Source organism: Drosophila hydei, unplaced genomic scaffold (genome assembly GCF_003285905.1).
Source record: "Drosophila hydei strain 15085-1641.00,03,60 unplaced genomic scaffold, DhydRS2 tig00008140-arrow-arrow-pilon, whole genome shotgun sequence".
In the NCBI taxonomy this organism is placed as follows: domain Eukaryota; kingdom Metazoa; phylum Arthropoda; class Insecta; order Diptera; family Drosophilidae; genus Drosophila; species Drosophila hydei.
In genome coordinates, this window is record NW_022045848.1 from 253,531 (window position 1) to 278,003 (window position 24,473).

A 24,473-nucleotide genomic window follows, 5' to 3' on the forward strand; every position below is an offset into this window, starting at 1 on the left:
TTTGATATCGAAAAATAACTTGTTATCATTAGAGAAGATAAGGAAGCTCTACGGTGGCTGCCGTGGATTCTAAATGGCTGGTGTGGATGCTGGAATACCCAGTTTGTCATGCCATGGCCCTCTATGGGATCCTCACACACGCACATACAAAGGTACACTCACAAATACGAAACAGCCGCGAACAACAGTGAACGACTTACGTTCCACAAACAATGTCCATGTGAATGGAAGGAAACTGGTTGTCAGCTTCACAGTGGCACAGTACCGAATAACATTAGGTGAAATGAAAATTCGACTTCGATTCGACTTATTGTTGATTTATATAAAACTAACAGTCATTTTCCGCTCTCTCAATGTAAGCCAAGACTTTACTATTATAAATAAATACGAAATATGTGAATAGATGTCCTAGGATACTTATTATATGCATTTCTTAATTTAAAGTAATAATAATAATATTAATGTAGATTATTATGAAATACTAATGAGTAAAATTAAATAAAATTATATTATCAAGTGCAGAATTATAATTAAAAAATTATATTTTAAAAATATAATAATAATAGCAGTGTTAAAGTTAATGACTCGATATCAATATTTATCATAATAGTAATAAATATGATTTATACACTTTGAGTGACTGCAACATTAAGCCACTGTGCAACGTCGACGTCAGCTGCTGCTGCTGCTATGACAGCGAGCAGCCGAACAGCCGCTGCCTGTATGACTGCCTGCCTGCTTGCCTGCTTGGCTGCTTGGCTGCTTGGCTGGCTGACTGCCTGGCCTATTGAAATTTATGTGGCCGTTTTTAGTCGTTTACGCTTAGCCAGCGGAAGCGAACGTCGCAATCGCAGTCGCAACTCGTAGTGGGAATCAAAATCGGAGTCGGTTAAATCCGTGTATTGATAGTGTGTGTGTGTGAGTGTTCATAATCTTTGTTGTGCAGTGAACAGATGTGTTTAGATCTGGGTGCAACTGAAAAGCCAACAAAGTTTCTTTCGTAATGCAGTGCAATTAAAGCTTAATGTAAATAAAAGTGCAACAATTAAAAAAAGTATATCTATATATATATATATATATATATATATATATATAGTATATATATATAATCTGTTAGAAATAGATTATACGAAAGCTAAAACTAATTAATATTTGGAATTTACATTGGCTCAGTCTGTCGAACTCTTGGCAAACCTGTTGCTGCAGTTGTTGACGCGTTCCTATCTGAAAGGTTGGTATGCCTAACGGCAATATGCAAATAATTAAAACATTTACTATAATCAGCTAATCGCGAGTGCTTGGCCAGAGAACAAGCCATTTAAATTAATCAAGCTGACATGCGACTAAGTAACTATGCAAATCTCGTTGAGGAAGTTAAAGAAAAGAACAAAAAAGCTGAAACACTCTTCACTGTGTGCTACACTTTGCTGCCTGGTTGCGGTCGAAGAGGCATAACAAGTTTTAGTATTCGCTGGCGAAGCGTGAGAAAATTCACAGCGCATTAATTAGCAAAGAAATCATTTTAAGGTAATCGACAATGCGGGTAGGCCACCACCTGCTCAGGTGTTCCTCATGTGTGTGCTTGTGGCCTCCGATTGGCATTGGATAGCAGAGAAACAAAAACTAATTGCCTGAAAATTAAAAACGTGTCAGCTGACACGCTATTGGCTCCTGCTGCACCAGCAGCTGCAACAGTTGCAACAACAACTCGCAGCAACAGCAAAAAGTCGAATTGGAACTTGAATTGCTTTATAATTAGAAGTATTTGCATACAATCAATTATTTTCCCTATTCGAAATACTTAAAATAAGCAGCTCTTTTAACAATATTTTATTTATGTGTTACCACAAAGAGGGAAATATCTTTTTCACTTCGACTTGATCTTGATATTATGTTTCCTTTGTGCGCACACGGCAATGTGAGTCAATGCCTTCTTAGTTCTTGCAAAACCAAATTGAAAATGCTCGGATACCTTCGCAGCAGAGGAGCATAAATTTCAGTTGAGCAATGCGTGTTGGTCGGCACAGCGTGTGCTTCGGACGTTCAACGGCAAAAGGACAGCCAAAGCAATACGAACAGGCTCATTAAGGTTTTAATTTACAAGTTTAGGCGGAGATTTAAGCATTGCGATTTATACGCGTCGAACGAGAGGCAATAATCAATGGCAACAGCAACAGCAACGGCAACAGCATCATCATGCAGGGCTGCTGGCAACAGCAACATGCGCCAGCATCCACCTACGCAGAGCAAGAAACAAAGCCGAGACTTTTAGGCCTGGCCAAGAGCTACGACAACAACGACAACAAACATGACAGCAACACCGACGACGACGATGACGACGATTTGTGCAAATGGCCCGACATGAGAAACATGTGAGCGATAGGAGCAACTGAAGGTGCTTAGGGGGTACATCGGTGCACAGCAATAAAAAAGTAAATGCAACATTGATTAAACACACCTTGACAGGGCTCAATGATTGCCTTGGCATGTCTGTGTGGCCAACTGATTGCAGCTACCGCTGACCTCAGACAACGGCAACACCAGCAGCAGCAGCGCTAGCAACAACACTCGTTTTACACACCTGCAACAGCTGCCAATTACACATAGAACTTGAACGCACGTGCATGTGATTTGCGGAGACCAAAAAACCGTTCTAATTTCTCAACTGTCAGTGGCAAAGAGGCAAATGCAACACACATACATACACGCACACACACAAACAAAGATGGTAACAAAAGGCTGCACCGAACTCGTTAGCTTTGCTGCTTTGGATGTTGCAATTATGTAGCGCGCGTTTACAAAAGAAGGTCGTCAGCGTTGTTGCAGTTTCTGCTGTTGTGGCTCATGTCTTCATTTTGGGCTTTTTGCTACACATGTTGCAGCAGCAGCAGCAGCAGCAGCAGCAGCAGCAACAATGCTTTTTATTTGTTTGTGCTGCCAACACTTTTGGCCTTTGGCGTTGAAGCTAACCCCACCGCGTCTGTTCAGCTCATTGCCTTTATTAAGCGACGACCAGGCCAAAGTCACTTGCTGCAAGCAGCAGCTACAACAACAGCAGCAGCAACAAAGAGTGGCCTGTGCGATTTTTTAATAGTTTTTTTAGCTGCAAACAAGTTTTTCGCTTTTGCTGGCACTTTGGGCCCCTCTGGTGTTGACGCTCCCCCGCTAGTTGCCAGCTCTCTGATTCTTTTTTTCTAATTTGCACCGCTTTAATTTTTCCTTTTTATTTGCAACACTTGTCGTTTAAATGCAGCACCCGAGCAAAGTGTTGCCAATAAATTAAATGCAATGCAAGTTGCGAATAAAATAGAAGAAAAAATTAAGAGCTACTTACATGGCTAACAAGACGAAACTTGTATACACTAAGGGAGAAATGAAGTTGAGACTGTAACTATATTTAAATAAGCTATATATTAATTGACTTCAGATAATCTTGGTAACTATTCCCTAAAATAAAATTGTATTATGTAAATAAATGTATACAATATGATATATAATAATTGTATAATTTACTAAATACTTTTTGTATTCTGTTTGACATATTTCTTACATAAAGAACTTGAGGTTTCTGATTTAATTAAAAAAACAAAAAACAAAATATTTACATATACTTTTTTGATTTATATTTAAATTAAATTATATTTAAAAGAAATGCAAATGAAAATCTTATAAAAGTCTTAAAACTTAGCTAAGTCAAAGAGAGACTAAAATTAGTATTTACATTTTTATTTCAAGGTTAACTGTAAATGATATAAAGTTTTAAGTGTAACACATAATGAGATAGATAGATACACATCTCTTAGACTGGCATTAAGAAACCCAGCACAAACAGACTCCATCAGGAAAGGCACTCTGGCTTTCTGTTAGGATATATGTGTTATGTATAGACAGAACACTAGTGGAGCTGCGAGTCTTGGTTGCAAAATTATCTATGTGGCCGGCAGTTCTCAGTTCTCAGTTCGTTTTGTGGCACGACGCAATCGCAACAAATGGCATTTTTATTGATATTTCGGTCGGTTTGGTTTGGCTGGCAGCTTTATGTTGAAATATGCGCCGCCACCTGTTGATTTTGTTTGCAGATTGGGCCCCAGACTGGGACCAGCCTCCATGCAGGCCACGAAGACCATGCAGGCTAAGAAGCTCAAATGGGCACCTCGTGATTTGCAGCACAAATTAAAAGCGAGGGCGATGCATATAAATAGCAATTTGGACAGACGAATTAAACCAAATGACTTCAACTACACAGACGGCGTTGTAAACTTGTCGTGTCGCAGGAATGAGCTGAAGTTATGTCAACAGCGTGACTACAAAAGTCGTCTATGGGTGTGTGTCTGTGTGACATTGAGTCAGGCATTGAGTCATGTGCAGCAGATCCTTTGAGAAGGCTTAAAACTTTTCAAGTTTCCTGATTATTAGCTGATTAGATTTGTAAATATTTTACAATTTAACGTAAGTAAATATAGTAAGCGGTTATAAAATAATGTTTAACTATTTTTGCTTTCAAATCTGATTATCTTTTCCATGTTCTCAAACTTCAATTTATATCTTCATTTATTTCCAACTGCACCAATTCTAATTCTTTATCTTTATATCTTTCCCAAACATTTGAACAGTTGTCAAGATCTTCTAAAGAAGACCTCGATAAGCTCTTAATTAAGCATAAAACTTAAGACACTTTTCGTAAAATTTTAACAACTCAATTGAATGCAGCTCGACTATATATTTTTTGTGGCATTTCTTATCAACTTTATCACACGTCAGCAGCCAATTAGGAGCTCCCTCGAGACAGGTCAAGCACCCCACGTGCATCGAGCGTGAGTTATAGACTTCCACGTTGACAGACAGAAGGACAGATAGATAAGTCAAAGGCTGATAAGCAGAAATTTGACAGACCTAAAGCAAACTCACTTGACGATCAGGTAGAAAATATGTCAAAATGAACACAGAAAAGCGACGAATGTAGGGGAAACTGAAAGAAAAAAAATAATCACAGGTAGAAAATAAAACCAGTTTAAACTGAACTTTTATTGTGTTTTGTGCGTAATTAAAAGAGCACCAAAAACCAAGGCAAACTTGCAGCTGCCGTTCGATGGCTACAAATAACCTGATCCAAATAAATTTATATATGCAACCCAATGGCCTAAGACATTTAAATATTTACAGAATAATTAGGGAAGCCAGAGAGAATTGGGGCGGGACAGGAATAGGAAAAGGCGCGTTTACTTAGCCAAACGGTTTCTACAACAAAAGACAATTATGTAAATGGTGGAAAATTGCTTTGGCCATTCTCGCGGCTTTCCTAGCAATTTACCAAATCAATTTCAGATCCCAAAAGTCTACCACCAGCAGCCCAAAGAGGTGATGCAGGCAGCAGCCAGCAGTCAACAGCCAGCAGCAGAGCCAAAGCTTATAATAATAATTGAATACATTGACGCCCGTCGGCTACATTTTGACGATTTTTGCAATTGAATTGATCAACCTGCAGCCGAGGCAGCAGAGGCAGCAACAGCAACAGCATCCGATTCTAAGGCAGTTCAAGTCAACAAAAAAATTACCAAATGGAAATGGGCTACATAATCAAATGCTGTTATTATTGTTGCGGTTGTAGCAATTGTTGTTGTTGTTGTTTTTAATGTGAGACTATGAGCTTTTGCCTCAAGCGGGGGAGTGAGCGTGGCAGATCTTAGCCAAAAGGTCTATCCAACAAAAGGAGCCCATGCAAAATTGTGGGTAATTCGGTTATTCGTGTTGATTGTGTCTAAAAGGTGCCAAGAATAAACGAAAACGAATAAGAACGCCGCAGTCTCTGCATAATACAAGCCAATATTTATTGATTTTCCAATCGAAACTTCTGCAAACTGCTTTAGATATTCAAATATGAAAATAGTTTTCGAAGTGACTGAAAAGAAAACCTAAAGTTCACATCGATGAATGGAGCATAACTAAAGCAAGTTGATATTCCAGTTTTGGGTTTAGTTTAATCAGCCTTACAATATGCTAACGAACATGCCACACTTTGAATTATCTGTCTCGACGACCACACAGCAAAGTGATTATGGCTCCTCTGGCCTCTCCTCTGATGCACTCGTCGTCAGCTTATTTATGCACATGCAACTGTAGCTCTTCATCAAAATAATGTAATTATCCAAATTGTTTTCTTTGAAATTTGTTTACATCATTTTTTTGTTCACTGTGCTGCAATATGCTAAAATGCCAGCATGCAATGCGAAACGGTTCCCGTTAAGAGGCCACTTGAAGCTGAAGTTGCCCTCACTCCCGGCACGAAAAGAGGGGAGCGTTGTTGATTGTAGGATGCAGGAACTGAATAAGTTAGTGGGGAGAGCTGCCCCTGTTGCTGTAGCAGTCCCAAGCCCCAGAACCGCGAGCAGCTTTGCTACTGCTAAAACAACGCACAAGAGCTTCAGCTGTAGCTTCAATTTCATTCTACAGCAACAACAACAACAACGAGGTTGGCAACCAACACATCATCAGCAGCATCCACATCCACATCCACATCCCCAACCGAATTCGCATTCGCTTTTGCATCCGCATATCCTCGTGCTCATCCTGGCGCTCCAATACAGCGGCATAATCTTCATTATCATTAAAGCCGAACGCGGCAAGCGACGCTAAACTGTTTAACTCTTTTTATACCCTAAAACTGTACTTCAAACAAAAAGGGTATGCCAATGCAAATTATTTGTTTTGAACAGCTCAATGGTCGATAAGTGTCGATGTGTTATCAGATATATTATAATTTCCTGTAGAAAACAACTGATATCTGTTAAATATATTACCTAAAACAATCACACTAAGATAATGCGTGACTTAATTAGAGCTTTTGTTCTATATAACAATGCCGTTATAGAACAGGGTATCTCTTAGTCGATCAGCCTTTCAATAGGTAACATTTACTTGTTTCAGCTTCCGCTCTGATTTTATTTCTCCTGCTTTTGTCCCCCTCTTTTTGCATACTAAACTGCTCGCATGTGCCAGATAGCATAAGTACATATAAGTATATAGCAGCATTATCCAACCCAGCGCGCATTTTAATTGCATTCCACATAATACACATATAGGCGCAAACACCCTCACACCCTGGCTGATGATAATTTGTTCGCATTTGTTTCCAACTCGAGCTTCAATTTCATAATGAAAAATATTTTTGGCAAGCCAAGAGCAAAAAATTTTATTTATTTTTGCCTGCTGCTTTGTAAATATTATAAAAATACATGCAAGACAATGCACATTTCTTGCAATTGTTCGTGAGATAATATATATTTTTGACTGTTTCAAATTAATAAAAATTTTAAATAATAAAATTACATATGACGTGCTATAATGGGCTCATGAAGTATAGTGACGACGCACATAGAACTTAATTCAGGTTACCTCCAAGTCGTGCACCCCGACCATACCTTTTTACTAGTTTTAATAGAAATAGAGGAGACTCTGAGCTGAACACTTAAGCCTAACAATTTTTCATTTTTCATAAAATATAAATATAAAATAGATATACAACTATAAACGTAATTATATTAAGTGCGATTTCTTGCGATTCTCGTGAATTCGCATAAGATTCCTATTTATGCTTTTCATATAAGAATCTTAAAATGTTGAACAAGATTCCGACATGTTTCTTATTTCTGTTGCAAGTGTCTATCAGAAGAAAGTGAAATAGCTAAATTGCTGCTCTCGAGTTAAATGCATTTTCGAATTGAGCCGGAAAAGCGCTTAGCTCTCGTGTCTTTGTAGCGCCATTAGAAAGCAGTTTTTCAATTGCCTCAACAGCAGACAAGTGCCACACATCAGAAGTCGAGTGCTTGCCTCCGTTTACACTTGGGATAAGCAGCTAGAAGCTTTGATGCGATGCAATGCGATTCGATTGAAGATCTAAGCTGCGATCAGTTGGCGGTCTAATTGCTTTGAATTCTGACTGCCTAGACAGCTGTCTCAACGTGGCAGACACTTGGACCCGGGATTGGGTTAAGTAGGCGCTTGCTTTTGTGGGAATAGCACAGGAACAGCCGGAAAAGGCGAAAAGCTACTAAATTGTCCCGCTGTCAGCGCGGAGCGGCATGTCAACAACAATAATAATCGTAATAACCAACAGTTGCGCCATGTCCCGGTAAAAATACACATTGTACGAAACTATTAAGGCCATGTGCTGAATGAGGAGCTGCAGCAGGAGGTAGCCACTGGCAGATGCAAGAGGAGGCAGGCGCCGAGCAAGTTGAGCGGTCCGAAGCAGCGGCTGCTTGTCAAGCAACGCGGTGGGGCAATCAAGGCACACACAAATCTACAATACTCCCTCTCTCTCTTTCTGTCTTCATCTTCGTCTCCCTCTCTTCCATGACGACGATTTGGTTTGTGAATCGTCGTGTGGGGCGTCCCGTCTGCAGTCATAATAGTCGCAGTCGTGGCTATTGGCGGATGAACTGGATGTTGGCCGCTAAGAATAGAGCTAGTCACAGCAAAGCTAGGCAATGCTGGCAAAGGACAGTCAGCTTCCAAAGTTACGGAGTTGCCAGACTGTTCTTGAAAAGTATTGGACCTTTAAGCAAGATTTCCAGAAAAAAATTGTGCAGCTAAATATCAAAAGGAATAAGTATTATAAGAATGGCAAGTCAAGGTTGCCAGATTCTTATAATTTGATATTAGGGTAGTCGATTTATTATTATTTTATTTATTAACTACATAACTCTTTCTCTCTCTCCCCCCACCTTTTTCTGTGCCTCTTTCGCTTTTCTTTGTCCCCAGCCTCTCTCTCACACTCGTCATCTGTCCGAGCTTCTCTTTGTGTACGCAACAATCATTTTGCCTCTCGCTCTCTCTGTGGGCCTCTCTTCCTCTCTCTCTTTTGCTTGCCCCATTGACTTTACAATAATCCATCAGCCGTTGCCTTGGCAAACACTTCCTCGAGGCCGAATCACCCAAAATTGCTCCAACTTGATTAGCAATTCCAATTAGAAGTTTTCTCATTTCTGACAAGCATAGCATTCACCATGCCAAAAATCAAGAGCCAAAAGCAAGAGCCAAGAGCCGGCAACAATTTCCAGCAGCAACATCATTATCATCATCATCATCATGATTATCATGTGGCATGCACAATAAAAATAAACAGATCATAAATAATATATGAATTCAATTCATATCCGAAAGGATTTGCGGTTAAGATGCAGACGCTGACACCAACGCCACGCACAAATATGGAAAGAAAACAAGTTCCAGATGGGCACTGAGCATTGCATAGTATAGGAGCGTGTAGGACTTGAGTAGACTGAAGAATTGAGCTCAAGATCGCGTAGATGCGGTGCAAAAGAAAACAAGAAAAACACGTAGCCCACTCTTGCTATCTCTCTCACTCTCTCTTTCCCTCTCGTTACAACTCTTGGTCTATCTCTATATATGTATGTGTGTGTGTGTATTTGTGTCTTTCAACTCACTTTTTCACAATTTCCCGATGCCGGTTGTGAAATTTGCCCAAGCATCGAATGTTTCATGGCCAAGTTAACAGGCGCACAGAATAGTCAGGCAGGCAAATCAAGTAGTTGGCTAAACCAGCCAGCCGCAGAGAGCGATCTACTAGCCAACAGCCGAGAGACCATCATTAACTCAAACGTTGTTGCTGTTGCTGTTGTAGCTGGCTGCATGCAACATGCAACAACTGCAATTCAAGTTCAACGAAAGACAACGAGTTATTGTTTCTAGACAAGATTCTTTCCACTTATTACACAAGTCATCAGCGAGCCAGGCGAGCAACGTCATCCACGTCGCTGTCATCTTTTGACATCGCTCACAGATCTTTTTCTCCTTTTCTCTCTGATCTTTGCCCCCTTAACGGCTGTTCTTGTGGCTACCAAATTCAGACAGGCGTTGCCGCATCATTATCATCCGATTCTACACCATCAATATATATATAAAGATATATATATATAGATATTTATATATATTTATGTGTGTGTATGTGTGTATGCAGCTACCGTATCCTGTCGCTTGCTTCAACACAATTTGATGTACCGGAAAGTGACGAGCACATCAAAAACTTATGCTGAACGCCTCGCCAGCTACCGCTGGCAGCCTTCACATGCACTGCGAGAAAACACGCTAAGTTTTAAAAGCAATTAATTGAACTAGACCCTCCACAAGTGTTACTACAATTTTATGTTACTCAGGGAAACAGCAGAATCAACTTAAAGCAATTATTAAATTCAAATTTCTTATTTTGCCTATTTATTTAAGTTAAGTTAAGTTAAGTACTTCTTGGCATTTTCTCTCAGTGCCGCCAAGCGCATTTCGACTGTGGCTGCATCTGCGTCTGGATTTGCTGCTGCGGCCGCGCCTTTGATGGCACTAATTGTTAATTAATGGAATGCAGTCGGCATGTGGCATGCCCAGCCATTGCATGTGCATCGTTGGCTCTGCCTTGTACGATTAGCGCCCCAAGGCATACGCCTGAGCCTCGATTGCCTTGTGGCTAACTAATTCGACTCAACAGCATAAGAATGGAAATTAAAAGCCAGTTTTATATCACTGAAGTGATCAGAAAATTTCCCCAATTTGTAATTATAACAAATTCAATCTTATTGTAAAACACAATAATATATATAATATAGTGCAATATACAGAAACTACTCCTTGCAGAATATATTCTCAATATATTAAATAAGTTTTGCCTATAACTAATAACAAATCTTTGCTGGCAATAAAACTTTTTTGGCTGCAAATTGCAGAAACTTCAACTTGAACAAATTACGTAGAATACTTGAATACTGTGGGACGTCTGCATAGCATACGTAATGTCCTCAGCTCGACTTGTTTATAACTTGGTTGCTTTACGCCAAAAAAAAGTAAAAACTAAAAACTAAAAAGTTTTCGCGAGATACAACTCGGGAGTTTCCGTATCCATGTCTGTGTTTTAGCAGCTCGCATCATCTGCTGACAGCAAAAGTAACTTAAGATCCCGCCGCAACCAAGTCATGTGTCTCGCAAGCGTTTCAGTTGTCCCAAAGGTGCTTATCGATAACCCCCGATGTCAGAGACGGACGAGAGCGAAGGATGCGACCGTCAACTGACACACCTTAACGCTGCACGCTTGCTGCACTTTGCAAATATCACTCGTTCGCTTATAATACTTGAGCTTGCCTCAAATAAAAAAAATAAGTACGAAAGTATCCAACTAAGAGATACCCAGTTTTCTGTTATACAAAAGAATAAAAGCTTATCGAAGGGTGCTTTCGCGTTTAACTATAATCGATAGCTATAACTAATAATCCAAATTGATGATGGATCTAGGAACAACATTAATTGATAACTCTATCAAACAGTTCATACAGAATCGATAGCTGTTCCAGAAAATGAATTTCATTTTCGTTTATAAATTAAATTAATTATAATTTTCGATAACAAATGCACTTTTCTTTAGTTACATAACGTCTATCGAAATCGAAACCCCCTTGGCCAATTATTCACAACAGCTTGCAGAGAATCGGAAGCGTAACGCTGTAACATATTTCATTTTCAGCATCATCGAGGCAAAAGTTTTTCAATCACCCGGAGACGAATCTCCGCCTGGCCCACCCGCGACTTCAGCATCCTTTTGCCAGAGACCCGGCACTCCAGCCACAAAGTGTGTCATCAGACGGCGTTTGTTGCATAACTTTTATTGAACTGTCGCAAATAGTCAAGGGGCGGAGGAATAAGAGGCGGGGCCACGGGGTTGGCAGAGGTGACAAGTGGCAAGTCAAAAGCCGCAGACATTTGTATAAATTATTACAGTCGCATGCATCTCGGCGCAGTAGGATTGTGTGTGTTTGTGTGTGTGTTGACTATTTGGCCTCGCCTCACTTCATTGAACCGCGAAGCGATATGCATTTATGATTGCATGTGACATTTGCATGCAGCGCACCGCCCCCTTCCTACCCTTGCTCCGCTTTGAACTTGCGCAACAGCTGACGCTTTTCCCGAGGGCGTGAAAAATGTTTCGCATTTCTTTTAGCAATCGCAGCCAAGTTGCTTCCAGCAGCTCTTTGCTTTGGCATTTGCACGACACAATCATTAAATAGCCATGGCCAAGTGTTGACAACAACAACAAACAGCAACAACAAATTACAAGCGCACATTGTCAACGTTGCACTTTAGGCGACATAAATTTCATGTACATGGCCAGCGCAAGCGACAAAAGGCTGAAATAAAAAACATGCTTAGATGCTCTAGTTAAGTGGGCGTGACTCACAAATACCCTAGAAGTGCTCTCTTATACTTTATTCCTTATAACTTATACCTTATACCTTATACCTTATACCTTATACCTTATACCTTATACCTTATACTTTATACCTTATACCTTATACCTTATACCTTATACCTTATACCTTATACCTTATACCTTATACTTTATACCTTATACCTTATACCTTATACCTTACACCATATACCTTATGCCATACACCTTATACGTTATACATTAAACCCACTATTATCAATAATCCCTGCTCGACACATTTGTAATGGGCATAGGGTATATCTAAAAGGGGTCCACAGTAGCCATGAGGTGTCAATGTACAATTGCAGCAACAACTACAATATCAACTACAATGACTACAACAACAAGGCTCTGGCAACACAAAGACGCATTTGTTGCTGTTGTTGTTGTGGCATGCCAAATGCGGAGACGTCGCCAGGCAGCCGCCTGACAATGATCGTCCTTCGCCCTCTCTCTGCTCGTGGGCCCAATAGCAATTGCTGCACGATGTAGCGATTTGGAAAGTCATTGCTGGCTCTTCTATTGACACACGCGGCGTATGAGTAACATCTTGGAATGTTGCCGCCGCGTCAACGTTGTCGTGTCTGCCGCCGTCGCTGTCGCCGTCGAATTCCGTAATTACGCAGCATTAGCACAACAAATCGAGCGAACAACATTGCATTTAATTAGTGGCGGCAGTAGGCGAACGGGCACCAGCAGCATGGACCACAGCTGCAATTGCAACTGCAACCAGGAGCGAACATGTCAAGCTGAATTGTTGGCATAATTCATAATTGAATTGCAATCGCGACTTGCGTGAAGGCTACATAAATTTCAGCATTGCTCTTGCCAGACACTGACAATGAGATTGATGAATGTGCATGGCTGGATCAGAAATATTAATTGATAATTATTGCAGGCTATAGCATATAAGACGAGGAATATAGTATAAATCGTTGAGCAAAGTCTTGTTTTAAACTAAAAATTAAATATGATTAGTCAGAGAATGTAGACACAATGTTTTGGGTCATTTAATTTCACATCTCATATAAATAAGGTACTTCTCAATTGGAGTTCATAAATTTAAGGTGGAACAAGGAGCGTAGCCCTGTGCATTAAATTTGCTGCTGTTGTTGTCGTCTCATTGTTGTGCCCAGTGTTGGTCGATGTCAAACCAAGAGCGGCGCACATTTAAAGTCACATTGTGGTTATTGTTGCTGCTGGAGCTGGGAGCTTGGGCCAGGGCGCGCCTACTTCTACTGTAACTGCAACATGCCACATGTCGGCACATGAAACTGGGCTGCGGATTGTCACGTAACAGGCAGGCAGAAAGCCAGCCCATGCAGGCATCCAAGCAAACAATCCCGATTCCCACATAGAACGTGGTCAATGATCAACTGAACCGTTAGTTATCGCCCAGGCAATGTCTGTTGGAAGCACTACGTATTTTATTACAGTGCAGCAGCAGCAGCGGCAGCGGCATCGGCCACCCAGGAGGCAAATCCGAAACCCAAAAGTTCAAAGACTGTTGACATTTTATGTCGCTGTTGTTGTTGTTTATTTTTTGTGGCACATGCAACAGCCGATTGATTAAAGCGCTTGAAGAGAGTCGCACAGGGCACCATGTGTCCAATTGGCGATTGAATTTCAACAAATGCATAAAAGTCAAAGGAAAATATGAACTCAACGAGCACAGCAAATAAATAAGAGTGTAAACGCTGAGCATAGCTGACTGAGATATACCCTGTCTTTTAATAAAAATAATGATCAGAAGAAACTATGGGAAAACTACACTGAGACCATAACGAGAAAAAATGAGAATTGCATAGAAAGGGATTAGAAACTTCATAAAAGTAAGAGTGAAGGAATGTAAGAGAAGAGAGTATAATAATTTATAGAGGGATAGCTATAAAATAAGACTAAAATGGTATATGAACTTGTGATATTCGCATTGAGAGGTCACGAAGCGATCTACATACAACAATTTCTGTGCACGATTGATAAAACAAGGCACTTCCTGTTAGCCTCAAAAGACAATAAATATAATGTATGAGAAAATCACATAGAGGAGCTCTTAATAATAAATAAGAGTAAAGAAATATTTTTGAATATCATATGACACATATCGAACTACATTAAGCAAATGTGTATACCCTTTCTGATCCACTTTAATGGGCATAATACAAGAATACATAGACGATAAGAAGACAAAAGTGCAGACAAGAGACACGAGACACGAGACACTTTCATATGGCAATCAAGCAGACACAGCAGTGTCTTCGCTCTATCCAAAAATATATTTCCAAGCGATTTAACAATGAATTTCGTAACAAAATCTCTATGGAAAATAGAAATAAAAGTGCCACCGCCAAAGACAAAACAAGGACTGAAGCACAGAGACAGACCAGAGACCAGACCAGACCGTCTTTATAGAGTTAACTTGACAGCAGCTCTCGCATAATATCAATTTCAATAAACTAACAAGCAACTGTGTGTGTGCACACACACATATAGAAACGTATAGGCAAGAGCATATAGTAGCTAAGCCCTTGGATATGAGGGCACTCATAACAACAAACAGCAAGTTGACTAGGAGCTGGGGCAAACAGCATATAAAGGTAAATTTCAATTGTATCCAATGACTCGCTGAAAGCAGCGAAAGACAATAAAAATAAGCCAAACTGGAATTAAGTTACCATCAAAGAGAGAATGAATAAGAAAGTGAGAAGTATAAGAATATTTAGTGCTTACAAAGCTCAGTGAATTAGATAAAAAATAAAAAATCTGTACTTAATTGTTTACAACGTACACTCACAGCTTTATAGATCTGTCAATCAATCAGTTTGTCAATCAGGGTCTTAGACATATAGGCAACTGAATGAATTGTTCATTCCAGTGCTTTAAACAAGATAAGAGATGAGATCAGATGAGATGTGCTAAACTAACTAAAGCTCGTTATAATTCTCAATCAAACTCAAGGACAACAGAGACAGACAAATATTGCGACTTGAAATTGTCATTCTGAAACTGACAGAAGCCCAACTATATATATGTTATATATTAATGATTTAAATCCCCCGGCCAACCTATGATAAAAGAAAACAAGTAAGAAAGCTCTAGTCGGGGTGCCCGACTAGGAGATACCCTGATCCCAGTCCTTTGAGTTTTGTTATTACAAACTCATTTAAATAATATTTAAATAATAACAAATAAAAATCGACATTGCGAGACCAGGATTCGAACCCGGATTATTTACGCAACGTGCACAAACTCTACCAACACCGCCACTTCATAACTAAAAAAAAAAAATAAAACAATAAAAAACACTTCATCTCCACTGGTGTCGAACCCGAACCAAGCTGCATGCGAGCGGCGCCTCTACCAACGCCGCCACCGTTCTTCTTACATGGACTGTTGCATATTTGAACATAAGTAGCAGCTAATATTCAGCACAATTCAATCGCAATTTCAATTCTTGGAATAGAAAAGAATACACGCATTTGAATGAATGTGTGCACATGCATAGGAAAAATGCGTGCGCGTGGCGCTGCTGACATGTGCTTTTGCAAATTGGCCAAACGTTTTGTTTAATAACTTCTGTTTTACTTAATGGATTTTAATGAAATTTTCAGCATATGATCTACATATCCTATTGGCTTAGTTGAGATGCAAACGCCTTGACATAATGGCCCTAGTTCCAACTAAACTTAAATTCTAAGAATTTGGGGGAATTTGGATCCGGTATCCAAAATCCAACAAAAATCAAAATTGCATAAAATATACATAAGACTAAATACAAAATTTGGAGTCTCTAGCTCTTAAGATGTTCGAGATATAATTTATTTACTGTATTTCAATAATGTTTTTATTCGATAACAATTAAATGCGAATAGTTATCGAATATTTGAAACAAACTTGACCTGCGCGTGCTATACACGGACCTACAAAAAAAATTTCAAGTCTCTAGCTCTTATAGATGCTGAGATCCACGCGTTCACACATACGGACAGACGGACAGACGGACAGACGGACAGACGGACAGACGGACAGACGGACAGACAGACAGACGGACAGGGCTCAATCGACTCGGCTTGTCGTCCTGATCAAGAATATATATACTTTATGGGGTCTGCCACGCCTCCTTCTGCCTGTTACATACATTTGCACAAAACCATTATACCCTGATTTCCCATTTTTAATGGGATCAGGGTATAATAAACAATTTTTTTTTCAACATTTCAACATTAAAGAGTCTTTGTTAGCTGCTTTAGGCAGCTAAAGATGAAAAGTTTTTGTTTTGTTTGCCAAGAACAAGAAGTGCAATAAAAGAAACTTGTCTGAGCACAAAAATAAGATTTTATTACACTAAACTTAAAGTTGACTTAAGGCAACAAAAATCTTGCGAAGGAATTTTTATAAAGATTCGACAGAGCAGGAAAAGACGCACAAAAGCGTGCTATGAAATTTGGTACTAATTTGTTATTTCATTTGTTATTGCAAGACATAGAGAATATTCTGATGCATTTCGTGTATGACAAGTTAAATTAACATGTTCGGCGTGCCAGCTCTTCAGCTAGAAATTCCAAGACAACTATAATGCGAGATAAGCCAGTCACCAGTTGCCAGTTGCGAGTTGTTTTTGTTTCTGAGATTGTGATTGTTGCTATTGTTGCTTTTGCTCGCCATTGTCACTGCTGACATTCTGCAACTTATGCAAAAACAACTTTTACATGAGCTGCCAAAATGTCAGCACATTTGTGTCTCATTGTCGTAGTCGTCGCCGTTGTTTGTTAAATTAATGCACAGCCAACATGGCGTATACTTGTTAAATGCAGAACAGCAGCAGCAGCAGCAGTGGCAGCAAGCAACAACCAGCGTAAATCGCATTTGCATTGCTTAAACTCAACTTGATTTGCAACATTCTTTAATGCAAAGCTCAGCTGCATGTTTTTCTACGACTTTCATTAAGTTTTACGACCAGTTGAGTGACTGGCCGAATGCTGGAATATCATTCAAGCTAACTACGAGAGCTTGAAATCTTACTACGCATATGCTCTTATAAGAGAAAATTAAGCAACGCGATTCTCAGCTCTGCAGCTTCTGCTATCCTGAGTGTTATATTAGTAAGCAGCTTTGACAACAATTCGCTGAGCAAATTTAAGTCGAGCACACTAAACTCAACTAGCTTCGGGGCTTTTACAACTTATCCTTTTTGTAAATGTTGCTTTGTAATCCAAAGCTCTAGCATTGTGGCTGCCCTAAATGCAGATGAACACAAAATGCGGCAAGAATATGGACTATGGCGAAATAAGCAACTGGCGGTTATGCCACAGCCTTAACCCAATTTGCAACAGCTACGCCGAGAAGAAAGCGCTGCGCTGGCTTTAAAATTAATATGCTGAAAATCTGGAAACGATTTGCAACTAATAAGCAAAGGCTTAAAATTGCATTAAAACTTTTATAAACTGTAAACATGTGTGTGTGTATGGGTGTGTGTGTGAAAATTCAATAAGCTGAAAGTTGTGGGTAAAAAAGTTTTGCAGCCTTTAAGCCCACATAGCTTGAGTGCCTCTTAAAGCAAAAGTTTAACAAGACAACAAACACCGCAAAAGGGCGCACAATATGTGTGAAAGAGGCAGATATATAGAGAGTGAGAAAGTATGGAGAGAAAAAGTCAAGAAATCATAAGCATTAAACCTATAGTGACCATATAGCAACCAATGTGAATGGTGAAAACATTTTTTGGGCAGAAAACTTTTCTTTTTAACAAGCCTTGGCTTTAACAACTTGGCTTTTAACTGTTTTGCAGATGCTCTAGCTGGACACCCATGGCCATGCAGGATATACGACTACGTCTGGAACCGCAACATAATACAGCCGCGTTCTCCAACTCCCCAGCAGTAGTAGTAGCACCAGCAACAGCAGCAACAGCAGCAACATCTTCGCCGTCAACACTGACCAATGCGGAGACAACGCTCATTGAGACTGGCGAAACAAAAGGCTCGCAGCTAGTTCAGCTGCTTCCTGAGCTTACTTTCAGGTAAATTACAGTTGCGCCCAAGTATGCAACAGCTAGTAAAGCTTATCTTACAGCGCACCCACGGCGAGCAGCACAGCTCATTATTATCAACATCAACATCAACATCAACATCTACATCAACTTCACTCCCACCAGCATCCTCATCAGCATTCGCATACGCATCCTGTGCAGCCACGTGCCACGCCTCGTCATCAGGTGGAGCAGCTGCACCTGCTGCACAGCCATCACACAGCACACAGCCAACACAATGGCCAAGAGCTGGACGAACAACAGATGCCACGTTCGCCCAGCTCCGAGGAGGACAATTCCCCAACTGAAATGAATAATTGTCGTCGTTTGGTTGATAAACCGCCGCTGGTAAGCATACCCCTTAGTTTAGTACAATATTAGAGGATAACAGCTGCAATAGCAATTGTCTTTTCAATGGCTGCTTGACTAATGGTCAAGCTGTAGGAGCGGAGAAGCTGGAGCCTGAAAAGTAGTTAACTGTAATGATGATAGCTTAAGCGAAAACCTTCATTGATGGGTTTTAGGGTATTTCCTGAGTACTTAGAAAATGAATGAAGTCTTCTTTGAAGCGTTTCTATTATATACAAACGATGTCATACTCGTACTAAATATATATTATATATAGATATAGAGGCTCATATAAAATCAATTTTGTTTGCCTATTTTGTGAAAATCTGTTGAGAAAGTGCACAACTGCTTTCAGACTGCATCAAAGATATCTGTTGCATTGTTCGGTGTCCTTTTTTGTGCAACTTGTATTAGTCCTGGCCAAATGCTTAAATCTGTTGATTGACTTCGTTGGTTTGCTAAGCATAAATCGATTGAATTTGAATGCCAATGCAGCTGCCAAGCGAAGTAAATTGGCTAAAGGGAGCAAAAAATCGTTGCATACTTTGAGGAGTCAAATAGCAATAGTTGCGAGCGATGGAAAACTTTCAGGAAACATCATTAATGTTGGCAAAACTAGGCAAAATGTTTGTCAGAGCGCAGGGTTATGAAATATTAAAGCAAAATGGGTCTGAAATGAAATACATCAGTCAGTCAATCAATCTATCAATAGACTGCAACTCTATCTATTATCATGCGCTTAAACTCTCTACTAGTTCAGCTTCACTTTAAGCCACTTGAATTCAAGTTTAAGTGGCGGCACCAAAGAGAAAAAGTAATAATAATAAAAGCTTTAACTGGCAAACAAATTGGCAACACTTGAAAATCAAATGCAATTTAGCAAAGCACTTCCAACAGCTTGGAACGATGGCGTACTCGAAAAATGTTTGCCACTAAACAAGACCCAAAAGCGTTCATTAAATTAATTTGCAAAAATGCAAATTTCCAGCTAACGGCACTTTGGCACGCGCCGCCAGCAATTCCAGCAGCAGCAACAACAACTGGAAAACTGAAGTGCAACGCGCCATTTTCTGCTGCATTCTCTCACCCACACACGCACGCACACACACACACTTGCCGAGAGAGTAGAGGTGGGAGTGAGATGGCAAGTGTGTGTGGGAAATGAAAAACTTGCAGCAGGCGAACGGCAGCCAAATGCCGTTAACTTAGTGACTTTATGACACATAAATCGCTGCAACAATGCCGACAAAATCCAGTCGCTAGCATAACGTGTCCTGTTTTCTACGCACACACAAACATACTCCCTCACACATACATATATTTGCGCAATATAACTGTAGGCCTACAGCTGACAGCTGCAGCTGCAGCTTCAGAGAACAAAACTTTTCTGCCAACTGAGCGGCAGACAAAAGGTGGAGAGTCAGTGGAGAGATATACAGAAGGCAGAGAGAAAGGACCAAATCAAATGCCGGCGCAAACAACTTGGAATGCACTTAAGGAGAGTGGTTCACTTGAAAATACCCTGCAAGCAAACATAAGCTTTGAATAATATGATAAAATGCAAGTGTGAAATAAAAGTTGTAGCTAAACTGCTGATCAAGTCATGGGCATATAACTAATATTAGTTGTATGCATGCACTGGTTGGTCAATCCCTATCTTATACACTCACTACTTATAGGGTATAGCAAGGCAGTACTTTACCAAATGCTTTCAGCTTAGGACACGCCCTCAGCCCAATTGTTCCATTGTTCTCACTACGCCTACCTTTCCTGCCTGCGCTCTGCAGCGTCTTTCTCTACTGCCTCTCTGGCTCTTCTTCACTCTGCTCGTTGTCGATTCTCCAAGTTGCATTGCATTTTTTATATTTACGCCTTTTTCTAGTAGTTGTCAGCCGGATTTGTCGAGCATCGCCAGCCGACTGCCACTTGGGCGCATTGTCTTGTTGAGGATTTTGCATATTGCGAGAGTCTTTTCCAATGTCATTAGCATAATGGGGCCATTAGGTTTCCATCCAAAACCCACCTCCTCGCACTACCCCTTGACACTGATTGCATGCTTAACGATAAAGCAGCACAGACTGCCAATTCAATTAGCTGCAATTGCGAAATGATGCACAGCTGGCTTCAAGCAGGACATTCTTACAATCAAAATGAGAGCATTCTATCTTAATTTGAAATCTTTTATCTTTAAGTAGCTTGAATAATATCAAGTATCAGTGCTCTAGTTTGCTGTTGCTTCGATTGGGGACAACCTGGACGCAGTGTGCTAGCGAGGTCGGTTCAAAGAATTCAAAGCGTCGAGAGCTGGCCACTTATTACTTTTCTTATTCTTGGCCCTTAAGAAACCCATAAGAGTAACCTTAATCCAGTATATATATAAATACTATATATCTATAAAAGACTCATTATATTAACTATATAATTTTGTTATTCATGAGTCTGATAAAATGGACTTAGTTCGGCTTTGAGCTCATTGAGCCAAATACCACATCAAATGCGAATTGCGTTGGCTACATAAAATCAACATAATTATCGCAAATTAGGTAAATTACTTATAAGGGGCGGACTGGGAGGCAGCCAGTCAACACTTGAGCGGAGCTGTTTACTAATTGGAAACGCTTTAAATGCCGCCCTAAAAGCAGGCACAACTTTTAGCTTTAACTCATTTCAAAGTAATTTACCGCAGCCCCAAAAACCAAAGCAACTTCTAGCTGGGGTTCGAGAACTTAACGGGAGCTGGCTTCAGTGGGGGAGTAGGGACATAGTTAACATTTTATTGGTAACCAAAAATGTAACACATCAATTTTTAAGGCGTTTGCTTGCTGTGATACCCTGTAAACACATGCAAATGCAAATGGAGGGTATATTGGAGAAGCATTACCGTTGTATACCCTGTTATAGTAGAAGCTATTAAAATATCGATAAATATCGATAAGTTTTTCACTGTTACCGAATTTAGTATATTACAATTCTAAATGATAGTTAAGCTATCTTTAGTTGCATACAAATACAAGTCGATTCCTTATACCTCTTTCCTTTCCATTAAATGTGAAAGACCTACTAAAGTTACAAGCATTATTTTCAATATATAACTCGATAGATCTGACGCATAGATCATAAAGTTTCCTAAACATACTTTTATGCATTGTATGCATGTATGAGTCTGCGTGAAATGGTTTTTACAGGGTTTTTCGTCGCCTGTCATCTTGAATAAAACTTCTGCTTTTGTTTCACTCCTCCTCGACTAAAGTGATTTCCTTGTTAGCTGGCTTTGTGGCCAGGCTCAAAACAACAACAACCACATCAACAACAAGTTCACCTGTTAAATGGCTTCACAACGGCCGAAAGCGAAGTAAATTGCAATTATTGCGTTGCGTTGCGTCGAAAAGTTTTCTCGTTGTTCCCCAAATTGGCAGCCAACACGAATCTCAGTCATGCAAAACTATCGATAAACTCTGCCCCGTTTTAATTTCAGGTGAAGCGCCTCACCATGGGCATTGGACTGCTGCGTGGCACCGAGGATAGCCGCCCTCTGGTGCACAACACCTGCTCCTCCTCCCTGAATTCAGGCTCGTCTCAAACCATCTCCGATGGCTATGTGAACGAGGCCATCTGCGAGCCGGACAAGTATGTGGCAAGCAAATTCGGTGACTCCTGTCGCCAGTCACTGACGGCTCTGGAAACGGCCACACAACACTTACAGTCGGAGCTGCCCAACAGCAAGAAATATTTGAGAGAAACGTGCAGCGGTAAGAATTACGATAAGTAGAAAATTAGTGAATTTCTGATTAATTATATTATTCTATGTTTCTCCCGACACAGCCAACTCCAGTCCGAAGCTATTCGCTGCAAATTCACCCTTGCGCCTAGACAACCTTAGCCTGGCCGAGCAGCAGGAACTCAAGGGCGCCGCTTGGTATCAGGCGGGCATACCCAGGGAGATCTCACTGGAGGTATTATCCCGCCAGAGTCCAGGCGCTTTCCTAGTACGTCAGAGCAGCACCAAGCCAGGCTGCTTTGCACTATCCTTGCGTGTGCCGCCGCCTGCGCCACGCGTGGCTCACTATTTGATATTGCGAACACAGCGTGGCTATAAGATTAAGGTAACTCCACATTTCACTTGATTAGCGTAGATAGATGACCACCAATAAATGAGACAACAAACTGAAAGCTGTAGTTGCTGAAGCTATGCTAATTTCAACAGGCAGCAGAACACAAGCAAATAAATATTATTTTTGTTGGGGAAAATTTCCCATTTATGTATTTTTATCTAACTGCCCTCTCTTTTTCTCCTCCATGCAGGGCTTCACCAAGGAGTTCAGTTCGTTGCGAGCATTGATCACGCATCATTCGGTAATGCCGGAGCTGTTACCTATACCGCTCACCTTGCCGCGCCCCCCGCACATACGCGCCCACACACAAGCCTATGGCCATAAAGGCGGCAACGGAAGTGGCGGGGGAGGAGACTTTGAGATGTATGGATCCCTGAATGATTTTCGCAAAATGATGGCCGATTTGAATGTGTGACGCAGCAGCAGACATGGGCCGAACAAGCGAACGAGAGCACCTAATTAATTAAGTAATTATTGTCACATTGATTGAATTAAGCGCAGTATCTGGAGTCTGCCGACTCTGCTGTCTGGACAGGATAACAATCTATTTAATTTGCTTAATTGGCTGTGCTGGCGGTTCACGTAGCGACCGAAATTCCACCCAAATCCCAAACACAGAATGAAAAAAAATAAATTTTAAAAATTTGATAATGCAAAATGAAGTGAAGTGACAAAGGGACACAGCAAACAAATCTGATAAAAGGAAAAAATTCAAATACAAAAATATTCAATATTAATTCCATATGAAGCAGACATTCAAAAAGTCCAATGGAATTATTTTTCACATTTTTGTGCGCTGTTTAAATAACCCAAACGGGTATATGCGGTCGCTAGCATTTATAGTTGAAGATGGTATTGTATAAGAGTATATTCCCCTTTCAGTGTGGTATAAGTGTAAAGTATAGATTGAAAGAGTATACTAAACACTAGATTTACTCTGCTAAAATACATATGTACATTCATCATGCTACTTAAATATATACTAAAAATACTATTTGTTATATACTCTATATCTCTCAAATTTGCTAAAGATGCAGTTTGTTTAACCTACACAATCCCTAGCTTACAGTTTGAGAGCCACTGTTAAGTGCTAACAGCCTAAGAGTCTTCTCTTGAATTTAGACGGAGACTGCGTAATGTCTGATACACCCGTTGTAAGCTTCACACTTGTTTTTGTTTTATTTAAAATTTTTTGAAAATTTTTATGGCAGCTGCACTTGCTGCCACAAACGAAACAACATTTTGAATATGTTTGCAAATGGGATTAAATATTAATGTATTTATTATTATTTTTTGGAATGCTTTTGCATAATGTTTCCACCAGCTGTCAATGTTTATGTAGTATAAAAAATAATAATGAAATAATAATTTTTAGTTATAGCAAAATATATAGAAGTATTTGATATAACTAATATAAATAATAAATTTATATATCTATATATATATATATATATATATATATATATATATATATATATATATATATATATATATGTATATGTATGGTGTAATATTAACAAACTAAATAGATAGATTTATACATCGAATTATGCATATTTTTTGTTTGCTATTTACTGTTTGTAATTTGTGTAATAAATAATATAAAATATTGTCAAGAACTTTAATTTTCTATTTTTCTTACGGCATTTCGGCATAGCGATTTCCATCTTTTAAAAGATATATGAAACCTTATTAAATTAATACATTAATAAATAGTTCT

At 39.8% G+C, this 24,473-nt stretch overlaps 1 protein-coding gene across 1 annotated transcript; it reads left to right on the plus strand.

Moving 5' to 3' along the window:
* The first annotated feature begins 1,140 nt into the window (after window positions 1-1,140).
* LOC111592442 (protein sprint) lies at window positions 1,141-23,571 on the plus strand. Its single transcript, XM_023304626.2, has 6 exons — window positions 1,141-1,231; window positions 18,054-18,284; window positions 18,338-18,641; window positions 22,117-22,390; window positions 22,464-22,744; window positions 22,944-23,571. The coding sequence occupies exons 2-6, from the start codon at window positions 18,073-18,075 to the stop codon at window positions 23,166-23,168; spliced, it is 1,296 nt and encodes a 431-aa protein (XP_023160394.2). The 5' UTR covers window positions 1,141-1,231; window positions 18,054-18,072; the 3' UTR covers window positions 23,169-23,571.
* The last annotated feature ends 902 nt before the right edge of the window (window positions 23,572-24,473 follow it).

Coding starts and splice junctions, on each gene's coding strand:
- LOC111592442 (XM_023304626.2), top strand. CDS start 18,073: ATGGCCATGCAGGATATACGACTACGTCTGGAACCGCAACATAATACA. Junction 18,642..22,116: donor TGGTTGATAAACCGCCGCTG/GTAAGCATACCC, acceptor TTTTAATTTCAG/GTGAAGCGCCTCACCATGGG. Junction 22,391..22,463: donor TTTGAGAGAAACGTGCAGCG/GTAAGAATTACG, acceptor CTCCCGACACAG/CCAACTCCAGTCCGAAGCTA.